At 41.1% G+C, this 19,626-nt stretch overlaps 2 protein-coding genes across 7 annotated transcripts in view; both read right to left on the reverse strand.

The window, feature by feature from the left end:
• CENPC (centromere protein C) overlaps nucleotides 1–2,811 on the reverse strand; it is a gene marked incomplete at its 3' end in the record, with an annotated part of 540,346 nt that extends 537,535 nt beyond the window's left edge. For all 4 annotated transcript variants that reach the window (XR_014503952.1, XR_014503953.1, XM_083407601.1 and 1 more), the window contains exons 1-3: nucleotides 2,562–2,811; nucleotides 1,007–1,053; nucleotides 569–636 (exon numbers count right to left, since the gene is read on the reverse strand). Coding sequence is in view for 2 of the 4 variants with exons in the window: in XM_083407601.1 (XP_083263727.1) it covers nucleotides 569–636; nucleotides 1,007–1,053; nucleotides 2,562–2,573 (127 nt within the window). The remainder of the gene's footprint in view (nucleotides 1–568; nucleotides 637–1,006; nucleotides 1,054–2,561) is intronic.
• A 2,755-nt stretch (nucleotides 2,812–5,566) lies between these two features.
• Nucleotides 5,567–19,626, reverse strand: part of UBA6 (ubiquitin like modifier activating enzyme 6) — a 43,434-nt gene continuing 29,374 nt past the window's right edge. For all 3 annotated transcript variants that reach the window (XM_083407506.1, XM_083407507.1, XM_083407505.1), the window contains 13 exons: nucleotides 17,878–17,967; nucleotides 17,553–17,633; nucleotides 16,743–16,871; nucleotides 16,004–16,055; nucleotides 15,843–15,906; nucleotides 14,441–14,510; nucleotides 13,657–13,728; nucleotides 11,804–11,921; nucleotides 11,099–11,292; nucleotides 10,518–10,645; nucleotides 10,148–10,235; nucleotides 9,420–9,514; nucleotides 5,567–8,449 (listed from right to left, as the gene is read on the reverse strand). In XM_083407506.1, coding sequence (XP_083263632.1) covers nucleotides 8,314–8,449; nucleotides 9,420–9,514; nucleotides 10,148–10,235; nucleotides 10,518–10,645; nucleotides 11,099–11,292; nucleotides 11,804–11,921; nucleotides 13,657–13,728; nucleotides 14,441–14,510; nucleotides 15,843–15,906; nucleotides 16,004–16,055; nucleotides 16,743–16,871; nucleotides 17,553–17,633; nucleotides 17,878–17,967 — 1,317 coding nt within the window. In that variant the 3' untranslated portion in view covers nucleotides 5,567–8,313. The remainder of the gene's footprint in view (nucleotides 8,450–9,419; nucleotides 9,515–10,147; nucleotides 10,236–10,517; nucleotides 10,646–11,098; nucleotides 11,293–11,803; nucleotides 11,922–13,656; nucleotides 13,729–14,440; nucleotides 14,511–15,842; nucleotides 15,907–16,003; nucleotides 16,056–16,742; nucleotides 16,872–17,552; nucleotides 17,634–17,877; nucleotides 17,968–19,626) is intronic.

Raw genomic sequence — 19,626 nt, forward strand, 5'->3', positions numbered from 1 at the left:
TGGCCAGAAAAGGGGTGTAATAGGGGCGTAGTGGGCTTACACGCACTCTGCCAACACATGTGAGGATCAGGAACACAAACCCCACTCAAAACATTCACTACCTGTATTTAATTTAGCATGTAAGATTTGTTTATTTTTTTAGCGAACCAAGTGAGTTGTCTGAGATTGCTTACATACTGCAATCTTTAAGGCACCATAAATCTTATTCTTTCTTGGAAATGTGGGATTCTTTTTCACTTTTGTGGCACATGGGCAGGAATTTAAAGTAGCCCTTTAAAACAGCCCTTTAAAAACAGCTTTAAAAACACAGCGCATGTATACGTTCTGGTACAAACAAGATGTGAAGAATTTGTGGATTTGGCCCGTGGTTCTGACTACAGAATCTGATAGGTTCAGAAAATGTGGCAAGCTGTACTGCAGTGGGATTGGACATTACAGCTGAGAAGAAAATAATGGTTCACTACCAATCCCATCCACAATTTGTGGAATCATGATCAAACTATTTTTTTCAGAACAGTTCACATATTGCATACTGCATTGTAAACGATTCACAAAATAGGTAACTTACATGTAAAGCAGTCTTGTATATATTTCAATACATTTTCTCCTTGCTGTATATCAGGAACTTTATTTGGACTGGCAGGGGGGAAAGACAAATGATATGAGTGACTTCAAAAATTATTCCAACCTGCAAATATTGCCTTCTCAGCACATTGATAATGCTGCATTATACAAAGCGGTCAAACAACAGTGATTTGATTTCATGATGGGATATGCAATGATTGAACTCTATTTGAAAAGTGGTTTACTATTCATTAGGAGTGGGGATACGTTCAAGAAACATAAGCTCAATCATCAAATTTCTTAGGTGTGTGGAATTAGTAGCACAGTTCTTTTGATCCTGGCTGATATGAAATACTGACATATGAGGTACACTTAACTATTGGAAATCCACATTTTTGGCTGCTTCAGAATAATAGAAGTTTAATAAACAAAAGTTAATTACCCTTGTTTGTTGCAGTATCTTGCTCTGTAGCTATCTTTTAAGTGATTCTGATGACAAAAAAGAAATAATTCTTATGAATATGCTTCTTGAAAATGACAATATTTATTGCAGTAATCATATGCCACGAAGCTATACAAAACATAATCAAGGCAACTCAAGGCTGCACACAAACAGCAGAAGTTTGAATAATCATAGTGAAGGAAGAGCCAGCTTTAATAGAAGTAAAATTATACATTCAGTAATGAACAGTTTGAAAAAGCTGTCCTGTATTTGAAGAGTGTTAGGACCTGACTTGCCGTTAGGCAGAGTAAGGCAGCTGTCATGAAAAGGCAGCAAGCTGTTATTTCTTTAATTATTGTTGTATTGTTGTATTTTCACTTCACGGGAGAAGGGAGGCACTTGTGGGATGTTCTACGTCAGGTGCCAAAATAACTTGACTCACCTAGGGTACTAAATACATTGTCTTTTTATTTCTTGCTCTGCCTCTGGCAGAAAGATGTTTTGGCATACATTATAATCTATACTAACTCAGCTGGTATGCTTTCAATTGACGGTAAATCTTCTAAGACATTTAATCTGGCAAGCAAAACCAGGTATGGATGTCTGCTATCCATTTTATTATATATATTATGAGACTGGAACTTCAGGATAAGGCAAGACAATGTAGTCAAAAGAATACAAACTCTCAGAAGTGGGCATCATCCTCTATGCGGATGAGGTGGGTTGTTACATCTCCGATGTAAATATTTCAGGAGAAAAATCAGATGAGTCAGTAAATGAACACAGAGCTTTTTCCAGATGCACCTTGGATTTAGTACCAGATCTAGTACAAATTTACTAAATAATGACTTCCACACACACCACGAAACGTCTATGACCTTACTACCACTACTAAACCTTTTCGTTATACTGTTGAATATTTTGCCAATCATTTTTGTCAATAACTGTAACTGTCTCATGGACACTTGCTATGTTATGCTGAGTGTCCATATTGGTGGTTGTTTTTAAAAATGTAAACACGACCAAAATTCCCTTTTTAAAGAGCTTTACTGCAACTAAATCTGCTCAGGTCGCATAATGGAAACGTTGGAGCCGGAATCATTCTGCCTAAAAGGCGAATGAGACGACCCACAGTTTAATAATAATAATAATAACAATAAAAGAAAAGGGTGGGGGTAGGGGAGATAGATATCCATAGTGAAGTTAGGGCGTCCTAGTAACCACTGGCAGGCCCCCAAAAAGAAAGAAACCGCTGTAGGTTAGTTAGCTCCATGTTACCTCAAGCGAACTTTGACAGTTCGAATCTAGTCGGGAGAAATGAGGAGCGAAACTGAGGCGAAACTGAAAGGCTGTCGCGAGCGAAATCGCCTCAGGAGAGGCGTAGCCAGGATTTATACTGGAAGGGGGGCGCGATTGGTCAGTTATTTAACTATTGATTTCTAATTATTTCCTCGATTTTTTGAGGGGGGGGGAGACAGATACCCCCCCGCCGGGCCCCTGTTACCCCCCTCTCCCCGCCCCCCCATTTCTCCCTCTCCCCCCCCCCCCGTCTTACCAGGGAGTGCATGGCGGCGGCGACGTTCGGGCAGCCGTGAGGGGAGGGGCCGCCTCCGCCGCGCGGGACTTTCTCTCTCCTTCAACCCCGTTTCAAAAGCTCGCCACGGGGGGAGGAGGAGACCGCTCATTGGCCGGGCGTGTTTGTGGCGTCATCGGAGGAGGCGGGGTCAGCGACGAAGGAAGGAAAGCGAGAGGCGGAGGCGCTTTCCTCCCCGCCCCGCCCCCAGTCCCGAGCAAAGAGCTACTGCGCGTTTTCTGTAGACTCGCGCGCGGAAGGCGATATTGCGGGTTTGGCGTGGGGCAAGGGGGTGAGTGGGAGCGCGGAAAGGGCATCCCTAGAGAAATGCGGGGGGGGGGGCGGCCGGCGGGGTTGAATCTTCTTTTTTAATAGATAACATTTTTTTTTTAATCTATAACAATTTATGGATTTTCTAAAAATAACAATAATAATAAAAAGGGGGGAATAATTAATAACCAAATAAAACCATGAATTGAATCTTCAAGGTCTCCAAGCCAAATAATAAGTGGTACTAAAAATAGAGGTTTCCTTAACTTCCTCCTCCTGTGAAAGGTGAGATTAGATACATAGAAATATATATATATATATATATATTTGTGTGTATGTGTGCGAGTGTGTGTGTGTGTGTATATATATATATATGTATGCATTCCTGTACCCGTGAAAATCTACGAAAGCATATATATGTATATATATATTTGTGTGTATGTGTGCGAGTGTGTGTGTGTGTGTGTATATATATATATATATATATATACACATACATACACACACACCGGTATATATACCTCATAGAGAAATGTTCCCTGATACCAAAATGATGATGATGATGATAATAATAATAATAATTATAATAATAATAATAATACATTATTTGTACCCCACCCATCTGGGATGAGGGATTCTTTGGAATGCAGATAGAGAGAATTGATAAGAATTATGATCTGTTGTGACCTTGACGGAAGCGTACACTAGATGAGTTTTCCTGTGTTTTGGCTCATCTTCCTTCCCCCCCCCTTTCCCCCCCCCCTCATCCTTCTTCTTTCCTTTTTCTTTTTTCTTTCCCATAGTGGCTTATGTTTTATGCCATGTACTTTGATATTCTTTGTAGTTATTTATTTAGCTTTTTTCATTATTATTATTATTATTAAGGAATTTTCTTTTGTAATTTTGGTTGTCTATATTTATATGTATTTGTTTAAAGCAAAACAATAAAATTATATAATAATTTAAAAAAGGAAATATATTTTAAAAAAATTGTCTAGTAGCACCTTAGAGACCAACTAAGTTAGTTCTTGGTATGAGCTTTCGTGTGCATGCACAGGGTGCTACTAGACCACATTAGGAGGTTGGATTCATAGTCCTCAAGGTACGCCGGCTGCCTACGTATGCGTTGCGGCCTGGGGTGTTCCCTGATCAGGGGTTACATAACACGATCCTACATTTTTGATGGAAACAAAATCTAGAATAATAATGATGAGGATGTGGATGACCTAGGGGAGATGGGGCTTCCCAACCTGGGGAGGTAGCCCATCTAGGCAAAGAAAAACTCTTGATATTAAAATTCTGCTGCATTGTGGCGTATCTTTGGGAGAAGAAAAGGCTAAGGAGTGAACCCTACCCAAATCTGAGTCCTGAAGATGGTTAGATGGCACCTTGTATGCCTCCTTCCAGCAACTCCTACAGCCAAGCTAGCGCCAAATGTCTTGCTCTGCTTTCAGAGGCCGGGGCGGGTCTTGTCGTCTGGGCAGCCCAGGACCTCCATGCACAATGTCTAGGCTTGTGCCCCAGGGACAGCACTTCACTCCTGATAACTCAGTGGTTTTAACTTCACCCCCAGAGGCACACTCCGTTGTTTCTCGAGACAGATGGGTGCCAGCAAAAATAAATAAATAAATAAATAAATAAATAAATAAATAAATAAATAAATAAATAAATAAATAAATAAAAGTAATTTATTATTTATACCCTGCCCATCTGGCTAGGCTTCCCCAGCCACTCTGGGCAGCTTCCAACAAAACACTAAAATACAATAACCTATTAAACATTAAAAGCTTCCCTAAACAGGGCTGCCTTTAGATGTCTTCTAAAAGTCTGGTAGTTATTTTTCTCTTTGATATCTGGTGGGAGGGCATTCCACAGGGCGGGTGCCACTACCAAGAAGGCCCTCTGCCTGGTTCCCTGTAACTTGGCTTCTCAAAGCGAGCGAACCGCCAGAAGGCCCTCGGCGCTGGACCTCAGTGTGCGGGCAGAACGATGGAGGTGGAGACGCTCCTTCAGGTATACTGGACCTAGCAACAATCAGGGGACACGTTCAAGCACAAGAATAAATTTGATCCATCAGGATGACCATTCTTTTGCAATGATCGCAAAGACATGGCACCAAAGAATAATAAAATAAGTAACTAGATGTGTCCGCCCCAAAATATACTTTGGATGAGGATAAATTGTAAACGTAGGTAAATAAGAAGATTGTTGTGATCCGGGTGCCATGCATCCTGTCTGGCCCAGAGCTTCCTGTGGAGGCGCATGGCACAGCCAAGGGCATCTTGGCACAGGCAAAATAGCCAACCTGTGTAGAAAAATGTAAGTAACTGGGAGTGCCCAAGAAAAACACTGCTCTCCCTACATAACCAGGTACAAGTGCACTATTGGAAATAAATGTTTCTCTAGACCAGAGGGGCCCATAAATCAAAAGCGTATATGTATAATTCACCCCTGGCTCGCACCTGCAAAATGGGCCCAAATGCAGGTGGAATGCAAGGGGCTTAAAGAATTTATTCCTGCCCAGGTATTTTGGCTATAGAATGATCTTATGAATGATACACACCCACCCACACCAATGCATTATCTCAGGTTCACACACCTTAAAATGATGCCCCCGGTTTTCTGCATGGACTGCTAGTTATAAAAGCATTTTCAGTGATCTACACACTGCATAAGGCAACGTAACCTATTAGAAACCATTGACAAAGCCATGCACATTTTGATTGTATGTTTTCAAATCATTTAATGTGAAAAAGACAAAAAGCAGTTTTCATAACTGCTTTGGCTGTACATCATTTCTTGTGTACACAAACCCCACTCCCACTTCAAAATGTACTGAAATAAATTCATAGATAACACAAACTGCGGAAGTGTAGAGTGTGTGTGTGTGAGTGTGTACACATCTATCTATATTACTTAAACCGAAATCACTCTGAGATCACTTATGTGAGAAGAATAATCCTCAAGATAAGACTAAGGGGCTGCGCAACAGGTAGGGAGAGCTCTGTGTTGTTTCTGCTACCTGTTCTGTAATTTTCTATACTGTAAGGTCTGCAAGGAAGACTTGCTGGAAAAGGTTCTTCGGTTTCAAGCCTACTGATGTATGACATCAAATGCAATTTTGCAAATGCAAAGATAGTCTAGTTCTTACTTTTGAACACTGATTAGTAACCCCACAGACAAATAAATAATAATAATGCTAGTACAAGACATGATCACATCCAGATTGTGAAAAACACTCATTGCATTCCACTGGAAGTTCATGACAGCCATTCTTTTTCTTTTTATTTCCACCCATCTTCTATAGCTTTCTGAGCTTACGGTAGTTTGCCTTTTCCAAAAGTATTTTAAAACAAAAAGATCAAAGCTTTTATTTGAAATATATACCTCTATGGCCACTATGGCAACATAAACAAAAGCTTCAGCACCCCTCCACACCCCACTGTCACAAGGTGTATCTTCTCTCCCCACTGCCATAAGAAATATTTGTTGTTAAAATAAATTAATCAGCCAGTTGTCAAATCAAATATTATAAACTATAACAAAATATAATAAACTATCATCTGTATATTTGGGGAAACACATTTGTGTAGCATTAATTACATTTTAAGACTATTTTCCAAATATTTATGGAAAAATGTATTTGGTACTCATGCGCCTTTAGAAATAAGAAACCGGAGAAAGTGTATATGTTAATGTTGGAAAATATTGATGTAACCAAGGATCTCACCTTAGGGACACAGTCTGAAGCCTTTGTGATTTTTGGTCTGAAACCTGGTGATTTTTTAAAAAGCTCTAACAGTGTTGAATGTGGATTTGACTTCTCTAGCAAAGCATGGAGGGGAACAAGGGGAAGAGAAGATGATAAGCAACAGCATTACCCTTCAAGTGCTACACAGATGAGGAAGCAAAAAATGGGTCATTATGTATATGCAGCACACTGCCATTTCATACAGACTGTGGCCGAAGTCGTTTCTCTGCCTCGTAGTATATTTTGTACAGGACTATTTAAATGTGGCTGTCTAAAGTGTTTTGTTAATCACTCATTTCGGGCGAAATGGAATATGTACATTAACATGCTTTATAGAACTGCCACACCAAGTGGCGGAGGCGGGCAGGAAGCTTTTGCGGTTTTATAGTAAGAGGTCACAACCCAACACAGAACTGAACACTTTAAGCCCCCGGATTTGGGCTTAAGCATGCCAAGGTCTCCATGTTGAGTTATGGCCAGCGTTTGTGAAACCTTCAAAAGCTGATTGGAGGGGGGGGGGCGGTCTAATACGCAACCAAGTAGCGCCAGTGGTCAGACAATAGTGCTGATGGCATAATTCAGTATGCTGGGCATGTAAACAGTGTGTTTAAACCTGGATCTGCCTTATTCCATAAGAATGCGGCAGGTGCATGGGCTGAATTTTTGAGCAACTAAAGTGGTGTGGGCAAAGACTGCTACACCCTCTTGCTACTGCAGGCTTACTTTATCAGTCTGTGGCTAGCACTGCAAGTGAGCTTGGCTCAGAGCAAAACACTTGGGGTGAGGGAGAAAAGTAGTGGCCAGGGAGGGACGACTTCCATCGTATATTCTTTTTTCCTGCCAAAATAGGACCCATCTCTTTCTTCCTTTGTAGCAGATCAAGGTGTAAAAACACGTGGTTCTGTCACCAGGTGTTCACTCTGACCCTAGGTGGCAGTTGAAGGATGTGGCAGTTGATAAGTTTCAGCTAAAAGCCCCACACTTGTAATTTCAATTCAGAACAATGTATTGGGCTAAGCTCTTCATACGAAGAATGAATGACCAAGCTTATTAAATAAAACCAGTACGAAAAAGCAAACTAGCCCTGACAATCGCTGCCTGGAACAGAATTGGTGTTGTTTCTGCTTTACAAGGAAAGACGTAATTATTATTTTGTTAGAAGAACATAAAACCTAACTTTACAAGAACTCAGCTTCTCCTCACTATGACTCTATTCCAAAGCAACATTTCAAATGTGCTATCAGCATCGGAAGGGGAAAAAGAAAAGCTGTGTTATTGACATGAACGTCAGCAGGATGAAATGGCTTAGGGGCCAAGATGAAACAAAACAAAAGGAAAAAAATCAGTTTTAGGATGGTATAAATTGGCAGCTTCTTGAAATCTCAACTGCCACCTCCTTTAATGGTCAGTGTCTGTGATCAGGTTTTATGATTGCAGTTCTGGTCTTCCTGCAGTGCTTAATAAGTGTGTTTTCTTCAAAAAGAACCATCATTTCCAGCAAGCCTCTAGTTCTCCTTAGGTATAGATAGCTATGAAAATGCTACATACAAGGAAATTGCAAGTCCGATTTGCTATGGAGCTCCTTAGTACATCTCACAAATCTCCACTGTTTTGTTTCTGAATTAAGGCTTCACCAAGTATATAGTACCATTTAAAAAATGGTGCCACACTCCTTTCATGTGGTCCTGCTATGCTGTAAACGGTAGGCCTGCATCAGTTATTTTCGTGGGCAAAATAGTATCGAACTGGTGGTCCCGGCAAGTCTTCTTCGCCATCTGTTTCTGGAGCAAATGATACTGTAAGGTCCACATACCTCTTATTCGCTGCTGGTTTCACAAGTTTTTGCATCCTACAAGACAGGATACAAAAATCAAGTATCAGCAGCAAATCATCAATGAACCAAGCTCTCCTGAAGTACCACAAACAAATTCAAATCGCAACCCATATGAGAGAACTTGTTAAAGATGCAACGAATCTGGATCTGGCAAGTCCTGCATTCCAAGACACCACAGTTCTAGAAGGGAGATGGCTAAAGTTGATTTTATGAACTGTGGGGCTAGGGGGGGGGGGGAAGAATAGAGGTAATTAAGTTTTCATATCTTGCTTTGTCCTGCTTTTGTCATGTGTTTGGGCAAGTGATGCAACTGGGAACGGCAAAATGCTGTGATTCAGTATGCACAGAGGAGGAGATATGGCAATGGGATGTCACTAGCAAGATGAATAGGGGGCTTAAATAACATTGGACTACCCTCCTCTCTAGCCCTTCTCTCACCTGCCATGCCAGCAGTGCTCTCAATTTTAAAATAATGCTGTTCAAAATACCGGGGTGGTGAATTGGAAAACCTCTGCCATTCAGAATCTGATCCTCAATGAACAAGCTAACAGAGCATGCACCAAACAAGATCTGGGAAGAATCCTGCTATCTGTGAGCTAATTTACTGCATACCCCCTTCAACTTTACTATTTACTTAATACTTAAAGGTAAAGGGACCCCTGACCATTAGGTCCAATAGTGGCCGACTCTGGGGTTGCGGCGCTCGTCTCGCTTTACTGGCCGAGGGAGCCGGCGTACAGCTTCCGGGTCATGTGGCCAGCATGACCAAGCCGCTTCTGGCGAACCAGACCAGCGCACGGAAACGCTGTTTACCTTCCTGCCAGAGCGGGACCTATTTATCTACCTGCACTTTGACGTGCTTTCAAACTGCTAGGTTGGCAGGAGCAGGGACCAAGCAACGGGAGCTCACCTTGTTGCAGGGATTCAAACCACCAACTTTCTGATCGGCAAGTCCTAGGCTCTATGGTCCCTAGTTAATACTTACGTCAGCTTTAATCTTTTGACATGCCCAGGCATTACAGGAACATACAGCATTTTAACTCCCTGCACCACCATAGTTGGCTCAATTCCATATTTCTCCTGTAACACACAAACACAACAATATTTGGAACTATACTGTGCAGAAAGTGAACTGGTTAGAAATTTAGGAGATATGACAGTTTATTAAAAAAAACAGACTGCACTTAAGAAAAAAGCGAAACTACTCTGTTACCCCAAATAAAATCAGGGGACCAGAAGAGCCCCCCCTGCAAAAAAAAACCCTTAAGGGGGAAAACGAAAGAAGGTCTTGTGTGAAGGAAGAGAGACTGAAAATGCTCCAAAAATAATCAAAACTCACCAATACAACAATAAGCAAATACAAACAGAAAGAAGACACACAACAGTAAAAAAGCAAGGCTAGAAATGAGGGAAGAGAAACAGAACCATCTGGAGAGGAGGCAGCCAGGGGACTGGGAATTTTCTGCCTGTGGATGCTAGGTGGCAGTTCTTAACGAAGAACCAAAAGTTCCAGTAAAAAAATGAAGTAGACCTGACATGTTTCCCCACGCCATATGCTACAGAACATGAACCTCCACAGACAGAATGGATTACAACTTTTGTAAAGTAGTAAATTATATGGGCTGTACACCACACTGCAGTCCACCAGAACGAAAAACAGCAACACTATCTCCTCCATCTGTTTCTACTGCCTATTTATCACAAATTGCTTACTTTGACAGCGTTTATGAAGTCCAAGAGTGTGAAATCATCTTTCCCATAAATAGTCCATCGATCCCAGATTGTAAAAGATATTCCATTTCTGTCAGAGAGCAAGAATGTAAAACACTTTATCCAAGACACTGCGCTGCAGCACATTTTTCAGTTATTTAGTATCGGTAATAACTAAAAAGTTGAACACAAGCTTCCCACCACAAAGCATAGCAAAAGAGGAAACAGGTCACTTTCCTATAAATTTCCACACTCGTGGGTGTCAAATTGACGCTGCCTGTATAGCCAGGAGTCATTATCCCAGATACACCACTTGCCACAATCTGCTACTTGAATACACCCCCTTGATGAATCCTTCATATGTGCTATTTACCTTATTTCAGTTTTTCTCACTTCAGCTGTTTCTGTGAAGACAATTATTGGAATGGCCAAGTTGAAAAAGCAGTTTTTGTATGCTTGAAAGGGGTAGCCACCCACAATTTTGATCAATTCCAAAGCAACCTAGGGAAGAAATGTAAGAAGTGGAAAAACTTTGCAGTAGCTAACAAGCACAGAACTGAAGAAGATGTAGCTGTTCCGATCTGTACAATATGCAACATGAACCAAAGTAGTCTGGAATCAGTCTGGAAGATCAGGGGAAAAAAATCTCTGAATTTAAACCCATCAGTGTGCCCCAGGCTGCTCTTTAATCCATTAACAGTTATGAAGGTATATTTGATAACTAGGAAAAACTGCACCAAATGTTTCCATTTTCCCACCCCATAAATTGCTTATATCACCTCTTTCCTACAGCTGACATGTTGTCTCCATCAAAGGAAAATTAAGGCCAAGAAAACAAGACTACCTTCTATTCCCATGACAAACTAACATTGCTAACAGGAAGAGAAGAGCCTTGCAACATTTGGCCAATCCAGCAGAGAAGCTAGCATTCGTGAAAAATGCGCCCTCACTCACCAAGCCAGACACAGCCGCTGTGGAAGTTGCAATGGCAGGGATAATCTTTCCGGCAATCCGTTTTGTTTTGAGTCGATCTGCTGGTTCGATGTTATACATTTTGGCTCGCAGATTTGAAGCTGCTGTGATGAAGTCTATGTGCCCGTTACTGTCATCATCCTTTTCAAAAGCAAGTTCCTTCATTTGTAAATCATCTGTTTGGAAACAAATTAATTCATTGTTTAGGAATCTGTGGTCTTTTAGTTCACAGAATCACAGAATTGGAAGGAGTGCAAAGGGTCATTTAGTCGAACACCCTGCAATGCAATTTAATGAAATACATTGTTAGTTCGGTTCAATGAAAGCCTTCTCCATCTTGTGAGTAGATTATATTAGCCCATTTTGGTACTGGGTTCAGGGAGGCTCACCTGGCGCCACCATTAGATAGGTTTGGCCTAAGTAACAGTTTATTTCATTTTGTGGTCTGGGTTCCTTTGTACTTATTTTCCTTGGTCTCTTGTATTCCCACCTACCCTGCTTATCTGTCCAGTGTGTTATGAGTTTAATGAGCTCGTGTTGATATTCTCTGCCTTGAGTGATTCTATTTGAGCTAATGGTTCTATCTGAGCTAAAAGGATCTGAAATAAATATATTGATTGGAAATGTATTATAACTTTCGAATAAATGGTTTTTGAATTATTAAATAAAGAAATAAATAACACTCACTTTTTGTAGCTTCGTTGGCCAATATGGCAGTCTCCAACTGAAGTACAGCATTCCTTTCATCCTCACTGCTTATTGGAATGGGATCTGGTTTCCTCACCGTTTCATCTGTTTGTACAACCTGAGAACATCAAAAGTAAATAGAATAAATGTTAGTGTATGAATCTATTTTTGAACAATACCTTGAATTATTGATTGAGTTATTCATCAATAAATAACGTTTTAGTCAAATAGAGAAAACCTGTATTTTTTAGTTGCAATATTATGTAAAATGATAATCTGAAAAAGTGTGAATGCACACGAAAGCTCATACCAAGAACAAACTTAGTTGGTGCTACTGGACGTTTATTTTTATTTTTTAAAATGTAAAATGAGGGAACATTTTCAGCCTGGTGGCCTGGATCCTGAGGTCCCCCACTCCAGTAGCCACTTAATCAGGCAGGGCCACTCACCTGTCATCACCATGACACCAGATGACCCATTTTTCCTTTGCAATGTGGCTTGAACTCAAGAGGCACCGCAAAGGAACATCTCCCCAGCCAATTCAAGTGGGGCTTGGCAACATTGCCGATAATTTCAAGCCCTACTTGGACCAGCTGCATTCCAGAGAATCCAGTCAAAAAATCCCAGGTGTAGCTGATCCAAGCAAGCTTTAAGTCACTGCCAATTAGCTGGCTGGCACCAACTTCAAGCCTAAATTTCATCAGGGATCAGCTACACCCCAGAGCTATGCTTTGCAATTCACAAAGCCCCAACCTCAAGCCTTTAAGGCTCATGATTCTTCCTTTGCAGCTATGTCAAAGGCTCCAGTCATATATTCAAGACCATGTGCCAGCGTGAGGGAGGGGGAATAGAGCATGGCTTAAAGGAAAATGGCCTCATGGGCCAAGCTGGGACCCTTACTGGGCCCAATCAGGTCCATAGGCCAGAAGTGACCCACAACTGTTCTAAAACACCGCATTTTGGAGCGATACTAAAGCAGTTTATTAACTCTGTCTAAAAATCAAAAGTACAAACATAGATGGAACCTATGAGCCTACAATTGGAAACTTAAGGCAGAACTGCATGTGCACTTAAAGAGAGTCTAATACTTTCTGTAAATGTGCGGTTTGGCACAAACAGTACCTTTCCAGCACGTCTCCAACAATTTTTGGAAACATGCTTCCTAAGACTATACCACCGAAGGAGGGGCTTTCCACTAAGAAAACCAGGTCTACCCTAAAGAAATATACTTTACTTTTTATTATTAAAGTTAGTTTTAAAAATTTTTGCATCAATTTTAGTAAGCATTTAACCGAAAACCCGGAAATATTTTCAGGCTAAATATTAGTACAGAAACACTTGTAGAAGAGGGACGGGGAGCTTGTGGCTATCCAGATGTTGCCAGACTACTACTCCGCTCATCTCTGACAATTGGACATGCTGGCTGGGGCTGATGGGAGTTGGAGTCCAGCAACATCTAAAGGGGCCACAACTTCCTCCCTCCTGCTTTAGAGTATTCCAAGCCCTGGCACAAATTACATCAGGCATAGGCAACCTCGGCCCTCCAGATGTTTTGCGACTACAACCCCCATGATCCCTAGCTAACAGAATCAGCGGTCAGGGATGATGGGAACTGTAGTCCCAAAACATCTGAAGGGCTGAGGTTGCCTATGCCTGAATTACATGGTCATAATGTTTACAGCCACCTTATAAAGGTAAGCCGGAAGCCAAGAGAGAGCAGTGAGTTCATGGCAACTGCGACAATACTGGAAAACTAGGAAGCAGCCTACAGAACCTCATGTGTAGGATGAATAAATAACGGATCATCAGGAAAAGGGGAGGAGTGAAGAGGAACACTATTTAAATGAGCTTACTTTGTTAGAAGGCCGAAATTCTTGAATCCTCAGTCCGGAAATGATCTTTAAAATGGTTTCTTCCGACATATCCTGTGTTTTGTTAAAACAGCACCAGTTAGCATGAATGAGTAAAACCACATGTGCTCTACTCTTCAACTTTAAGCCAAAACTAATTAAGAATCCACTTATCCCAATAAACATTGAAGGAAACTATAACTTATCAAGCGTGTGGCTCATTAACATTTCCTCGCAAACTTTTCTACAAAAGCGGAACCTTGTGTACCTTGCACACATTCCAAATAAAACTCATTTTCTAAAAAAATGCACGTGAACGAATAAATATAGGTGGATTAATGGATATTGCTTTCACACCAGACACATAAATATACACAAAGGGAAGTCAATTTTGCATTTATTTTAAGTTAGTTTGCAAGTGCATTATTAAAAATAGAGATGGGCCAGGATACAAATTTCAATAGTCCAGGCAACAAGATTAGATTTCAATGCATCTGCCAAAATACATTGCAAGAAAGAATTCTATCAAAGTGAAATATCGGGAAGAATAATTCATAGAGGAGGGATATAGGTCTCATAACTTATTCAAAGCATCTTTGGACATACTGAAGATTCCTGAAGGGATTTCAGTCACTGCCAGTAGCAGGGTTAATGCTTTGTCTAAAAGTTGGATTTTGGAGTATATTTTCCCTTTGTAACAAAAATGCTTCACTTATCAAAGGATTCTGAAAAATTAACACAGAGAGCCAAACAGTGCAAATTCCACAGCTTCCAACTGAAGGCTTACCTTTTCTGTAAAAGGGATACAGTAAATAACTGCAAATAATTTTGCTGTACTCAGTATGAAGCTGTAGTGCCTGCAGGAAAAAGGAGATTGGGGTGGGTTTTTACTCCATTTTCCTGCATTCAGATATCCTGCAAACCTAGCTAACAATGGGGGGTGGGAAGGAGAAGAAATTCACTGAGCAGGTGAAGCAGAGGGGCTGAAAGAACAGGGGGCAAGGTTGCCTTTGAGAAAACGCTTACCTGCTTAGCCTGTTTGCTTTTAAATGGCGAAGATCCAGAATACACCTACTTCAGAGAAATTTCACATAACAAATCCCTTCAGACTACAACTATGAACATATACGTAGGAATTACCTGTAGTTTGTAATGTATAGCATACAGAAGCGTGAGGTCTAATTATGATGAATTCTTTTTCAAAAGTGAAGAGAAAGAGCTGGGAAAAGATGGGAGGTGCAGAGTGATATGACTTAACAGAGGAGAATGCTGTTCAAGCTATAAGGAAGAGTCTGGCAGAAGTCACAAAGCTGGGAGCAAGAGGGAGGAAGAACTAAAGGAAATTGCCTGCTAAATATGCAGCACACATGAAAAATAAAAGTGACAAACAGAGGGAGCAGAACTGGAAAGTTCAAAATAAGAGTGGCAGAGAACCTTCTTTAGGAATTTGACAATGCCAGGAAGTGCTAATATTCCAGACCCAAAATGTAGACTGCTTGCACTTCCTATCTCCTTCTAAATGAAGCAAAAGGAGGGATTACGAGCTGCAGGCCCTGGCACTGCTTCTGAAGGAATGCAGAACCACACCACAGGGATCCTTCAGAGCTCACTGTGGATCATACAGAGATTGGAAGCACAGTGAAGGTTTGCCATATGGAGATGTTGGTTGTCGGAAAGCAGAAAGGGGTAATGTAAGACTTGGAAGTAGAAATGTGCAGTCAATATCTATTTTGCTCAGGAATTGATAATGTTAAATTCGAACGGTCGTTCCTAGTAGATGCTGACAGCAAATCCCCAAAATGCTGCCTAAAGTTGAAATGGAGTTTTGCGTGGATGTGGAAAGTACCAACAAGAAAACTGGGGGGGGGGGGGGGGAGCATAAACAAACATGCACATGAGGCAAACTATCATGAAGATATCCAAAGTTTGATGTATGGCAAATACTCAAAGAAAAAACTGCTGCCAAAAGGAAACAAGTCACAAAGTTACGCATTATTTGATGTGGGTGGGTTTCAGATTAGAGGAGTCAACAGATTATTCTAAAGGCCATATAGGTTTTTAGGACATCTTCTTTGAAGAGATCGTCTAATAACACACCTTTTATATGAGTATCAATATGCCCACCAACAGATCATGTGAAGTTCTTTGCCCCTTACAATAACCAAGTCTAAAGAGAGAGATTTACTCACAAAGGATCGTTGATATCAAACTGTATCGGGAAAGGTGGCCTCTTTGGTGACTGCCAAAATAAACCTGGTGGTTTGAAAGAAAGCATTTTGAATCTTAAAAGGACTGAAGTTAAAAATACATCAAACATATCAAAATTGATTTAAACTTTTACTGTACTTACTGCCATCTTTTAATCGTGTGTCTATGGGAAATGAATGAAGTAACTGGAGTGCCTAGATGGGAAGAAATACTCTCAATGAAGTGAGATAACACACATCAGCACATGTTTACATTACCGAAACCTTGGTAGAAAGCATTGTCATTAGCTATTAAAATATTCAGTTCTAAAACACTTTCTGGCAAATTCGTCCCTATGCAAAATTGTTTTGCGTTCCGTATCTAAGAACTGAAGGAATTAAAGTATGTCTACCAAATGTAGCTCTATCGGAATGCCTTACTCGCCATAGAAGGGTAATTAAAGGCACTTCAAAGATAGACACCTTTGGCAAGACTGGGCTTCCATTCTTTTCCTTTATAAATGAGACAGAATATACTTTTATTCCACCTACAACACAATAATCTCTGTGAAGAGGATACTTGAATTGACAATGCATAAATAAACGTCTTGCTTGTGTACTGTCTACTGCATATGAAACTTAGTAAGAATGTACCACTGGACAAGTTACTGTAGTTATATGCTGTTCTTGTATTTACATGAAAATCAATAAGAATTATTTGGAGTTTTAAAGAAAAGTATGTCTACCAAAACAAGATGACCAATACAATTGACATCATTTCAAGATAAAAGATCATCCAGGTTTAGACAACAGCTCAATGAGCATTAAATGCACATTGCAAATTGACAATTTAAAGAAATCATAGCATCAGCCACCAAATTAAAACAGATCTCAAATGCTCACCTTATGATTAAAATATTTCTCAAACTTTAATCTTGCTAATTCAACACACTGGGGCCAACTTCTTGGCCTTCTACTAAGGCATTTAATAACTTGGAAAGAGCCTTCCAAACTCTCGCCAGACTTTATTCTCTAGGAAAGGGAACATAAAGATGGAAATGAGAGAACATGCAAAGTCAGCAAACACATTACTATTCATGAAGTATCACCCACGTCACAATTCATTTCCTGCTTCCATTTAGATGGAAACCAGTAAACTGGACCAGCCTACTACAGGGGAACACAGCACCCTCCAGATTTTTTCAGACCACAAGTCCCATCATCCCTGATGACTGGCAATTCTGGCTGGGGCTGATGTGAGGTGTAGTCAAAAACACCCAGAAGGGAACATTTTGTCTACCCTGATCAACTAATACAATTTGAAACGCATATAATTTTTACTAACTGCTTCTGACAAACAGTGAAACATGCAGAGACTAAAATCAGCAGCTGTAAAATGGAAGTTCCTCAGATTCATCTGCTACTATTTAGAATACCTGCACCAAGCCCTTGAAATTATTCACAATAAGCTTAAAACACAAATTCCGCCCCCTTCACTTTCCTTTCTAGGTAGAATTAAGTTGCTACTCCGGTCCAAACCTTTGTATACCCCAAGCCTGGACCAGCATGAAAACATAGGGGTCTTAGTTAGATTTCACCACTGTATTAAAATCAGTCCATATTACTAGCTACCTGCAAGGCTCAGCACAGCAAAGTTAAAATGACATCCAGAGCAGCTTTGCGCGCAATATTCAACATAAAGTTAGCTATTACCTGTAACACTTCTTCTGCTGATGGATACGTTTGCCAAAACTTGTTAAACAGGGAAGGCTTGTGTGAAAAAGCGCTTTCAAACTAAAAGAAAAGGAGTTATGAGAAAATAGCATTGGATTTCCTTCCCAACTGTGTTTTTTTGGGGGGTGGGGTATGTTGGCGCCCTTACTGAAATGTGCAATTCTCCTTCATTTCAGTGCAAGAGAACATCCCACTGAATTGTGCCCATAATCACAGAATTGTAGAGTTGGAAGGGACTACGAGGGTCATCTAATCCAACCCCCTGCAATATATAATGCTTACAGTAACAAACTGACAAACTTGCCTTGTCTCTTGCCCATTGTATTGTGTGCTCAGTGGCAGCTGGGAAAGACTTCAAAGTACAAAATGGTATTTCTTCTTCAGGTGGATCTCGCTACATGTAAAAAAAAAAAGGACAAAAGATCAAAATATATCATATACACATGCAGCTGTTTTACCTCTTGCACCAGTGGCGTAGCGTGGGTTGTCAGCACCCGGGGCAAGGCAAGTAATTTGCGCCCCCCCCCGCTGCACTGTCCCTCCCCCAGATAGTCCCTCGCTCTCTCTCCGCACCGCACCGCATGCCTGGCACCCTCCCCTCCACAGTGGGCGGTGACCCGGATCGGATTCGCACAGCCAGCAGTGCAGTGAGAGAGAGTGAGTGAGCCAGGTAGGGGCAGAGAGCTGCCCCCCCCAGATGTTGCGCCTGGTGTGGCTGGCCCCCCCTGCACCCCCACGCTACGCCACTGTCTTGCACTATTTATTTCTAATATCAGATCAATTTCTTTCTGTACTCCAGGGGTAGGAAACCTATGGTCTTCCAGATGCTGATGGACTACAACTCCCAAAATCCCTGCCTATTGCCACTGTTGGCTGGTGTTGATGGGAGCTGGAGTCTATCAAGATTTGAAGGGCTCTGGTTCCCCACCGCTGCTATACATACTTGCCTGGGAACAAGTCCCAATGAATTCAACTGAACTTCCTCCCAAGCACTCGTGTAAAGTGGATCCTCGGGTTACACTGGCTTCTGGTAACGTAACTCCGATTGCGAACGCGGCAAACCCAGACGTGTATACTTCCGGTTTTGCTGTGCGCACATGCGCAGAAACGCACTATAGCACCGCCTTTAGATGCGGACTTTTTGGAGTACGTACGGACCCTCGGAACGAATAAAGTTCGTATCTGGAGGGTCCACTATATAAGTTTGTGCTTTTGGTATCGATTACTGTTGGGATTCGCAGGATACTGAGTAAGTCTGCAGGCTTCAACAGATGACGCAATACTCTGTGAAGTGCTGGGTCAGAGTGACTCAGCAGGAGTGTGATTAATGTGAAATCCCAGAAACAAACATTGTTGCCACAAGTACTTGTGAAGCAGAGTACTCAGCCATAAGCGAATGTGTGTCACAAATAGAGTGGTTGGCTTGTCTAACAAAAGAACTTGGAATACCTTCTGAAATGCCAATCACTGTGCTAAGTGACAACATGGCTGCACAACAGCTTGCTAACCAACAGAACTTAAGAGCAAGAGTAAACATATTGCTATAAGATACAGAAATGTGAAAAATGCTTTGGAAAGAAATGTGTTAAAGGTACAGCACTGTAACACAAAATGTAATGTGGCGGATTTGTATACAAATGTTTGGATGCTCCTAAAATGTCGATTACTGACAGGCTACTATTTTTTTCCTTTACAAATGAATATTTATTTTGAGATATACATATATCCATACATACAATACTCAAATGGACTTGTTACAAGGCCAAGAAGGTTTCCAAAAATATTGACCTCACAGAAGCCGATTGCCATAAAAGCCCCAGTAAAAATACCACTCTATACAATTAATTGAGCTCTTATAAGAACTTTTTACTTCTTGGCATATATACGCTTTATTGACTGGCATCCACAAAGCCATGCAGTCAGTTTTGCATGCCCATGGACACTTTGGACTTGTGTCCGTCCCCCTCTCTTTGGCACATGGCAAACCACTTTTGAAACTGAGGGGCCTTTCAAAAGCAGTATGTGGTGCTGCATTGGGGTTTGGAATTCAAAG

This window comes from Podarcis tiliguerta (genome assembly GCF_965153285.1).
Source record: "Podarcis tiliguerta genome assembly, chromosome: 13".
In the NCBI taxonomy this organism is placed as follows: Eukaryota; Metazoa; Chordata; class Lepidosauria; order Squamata; family Lacertidae; genus Podarcis; species Podarcis tiliguerta.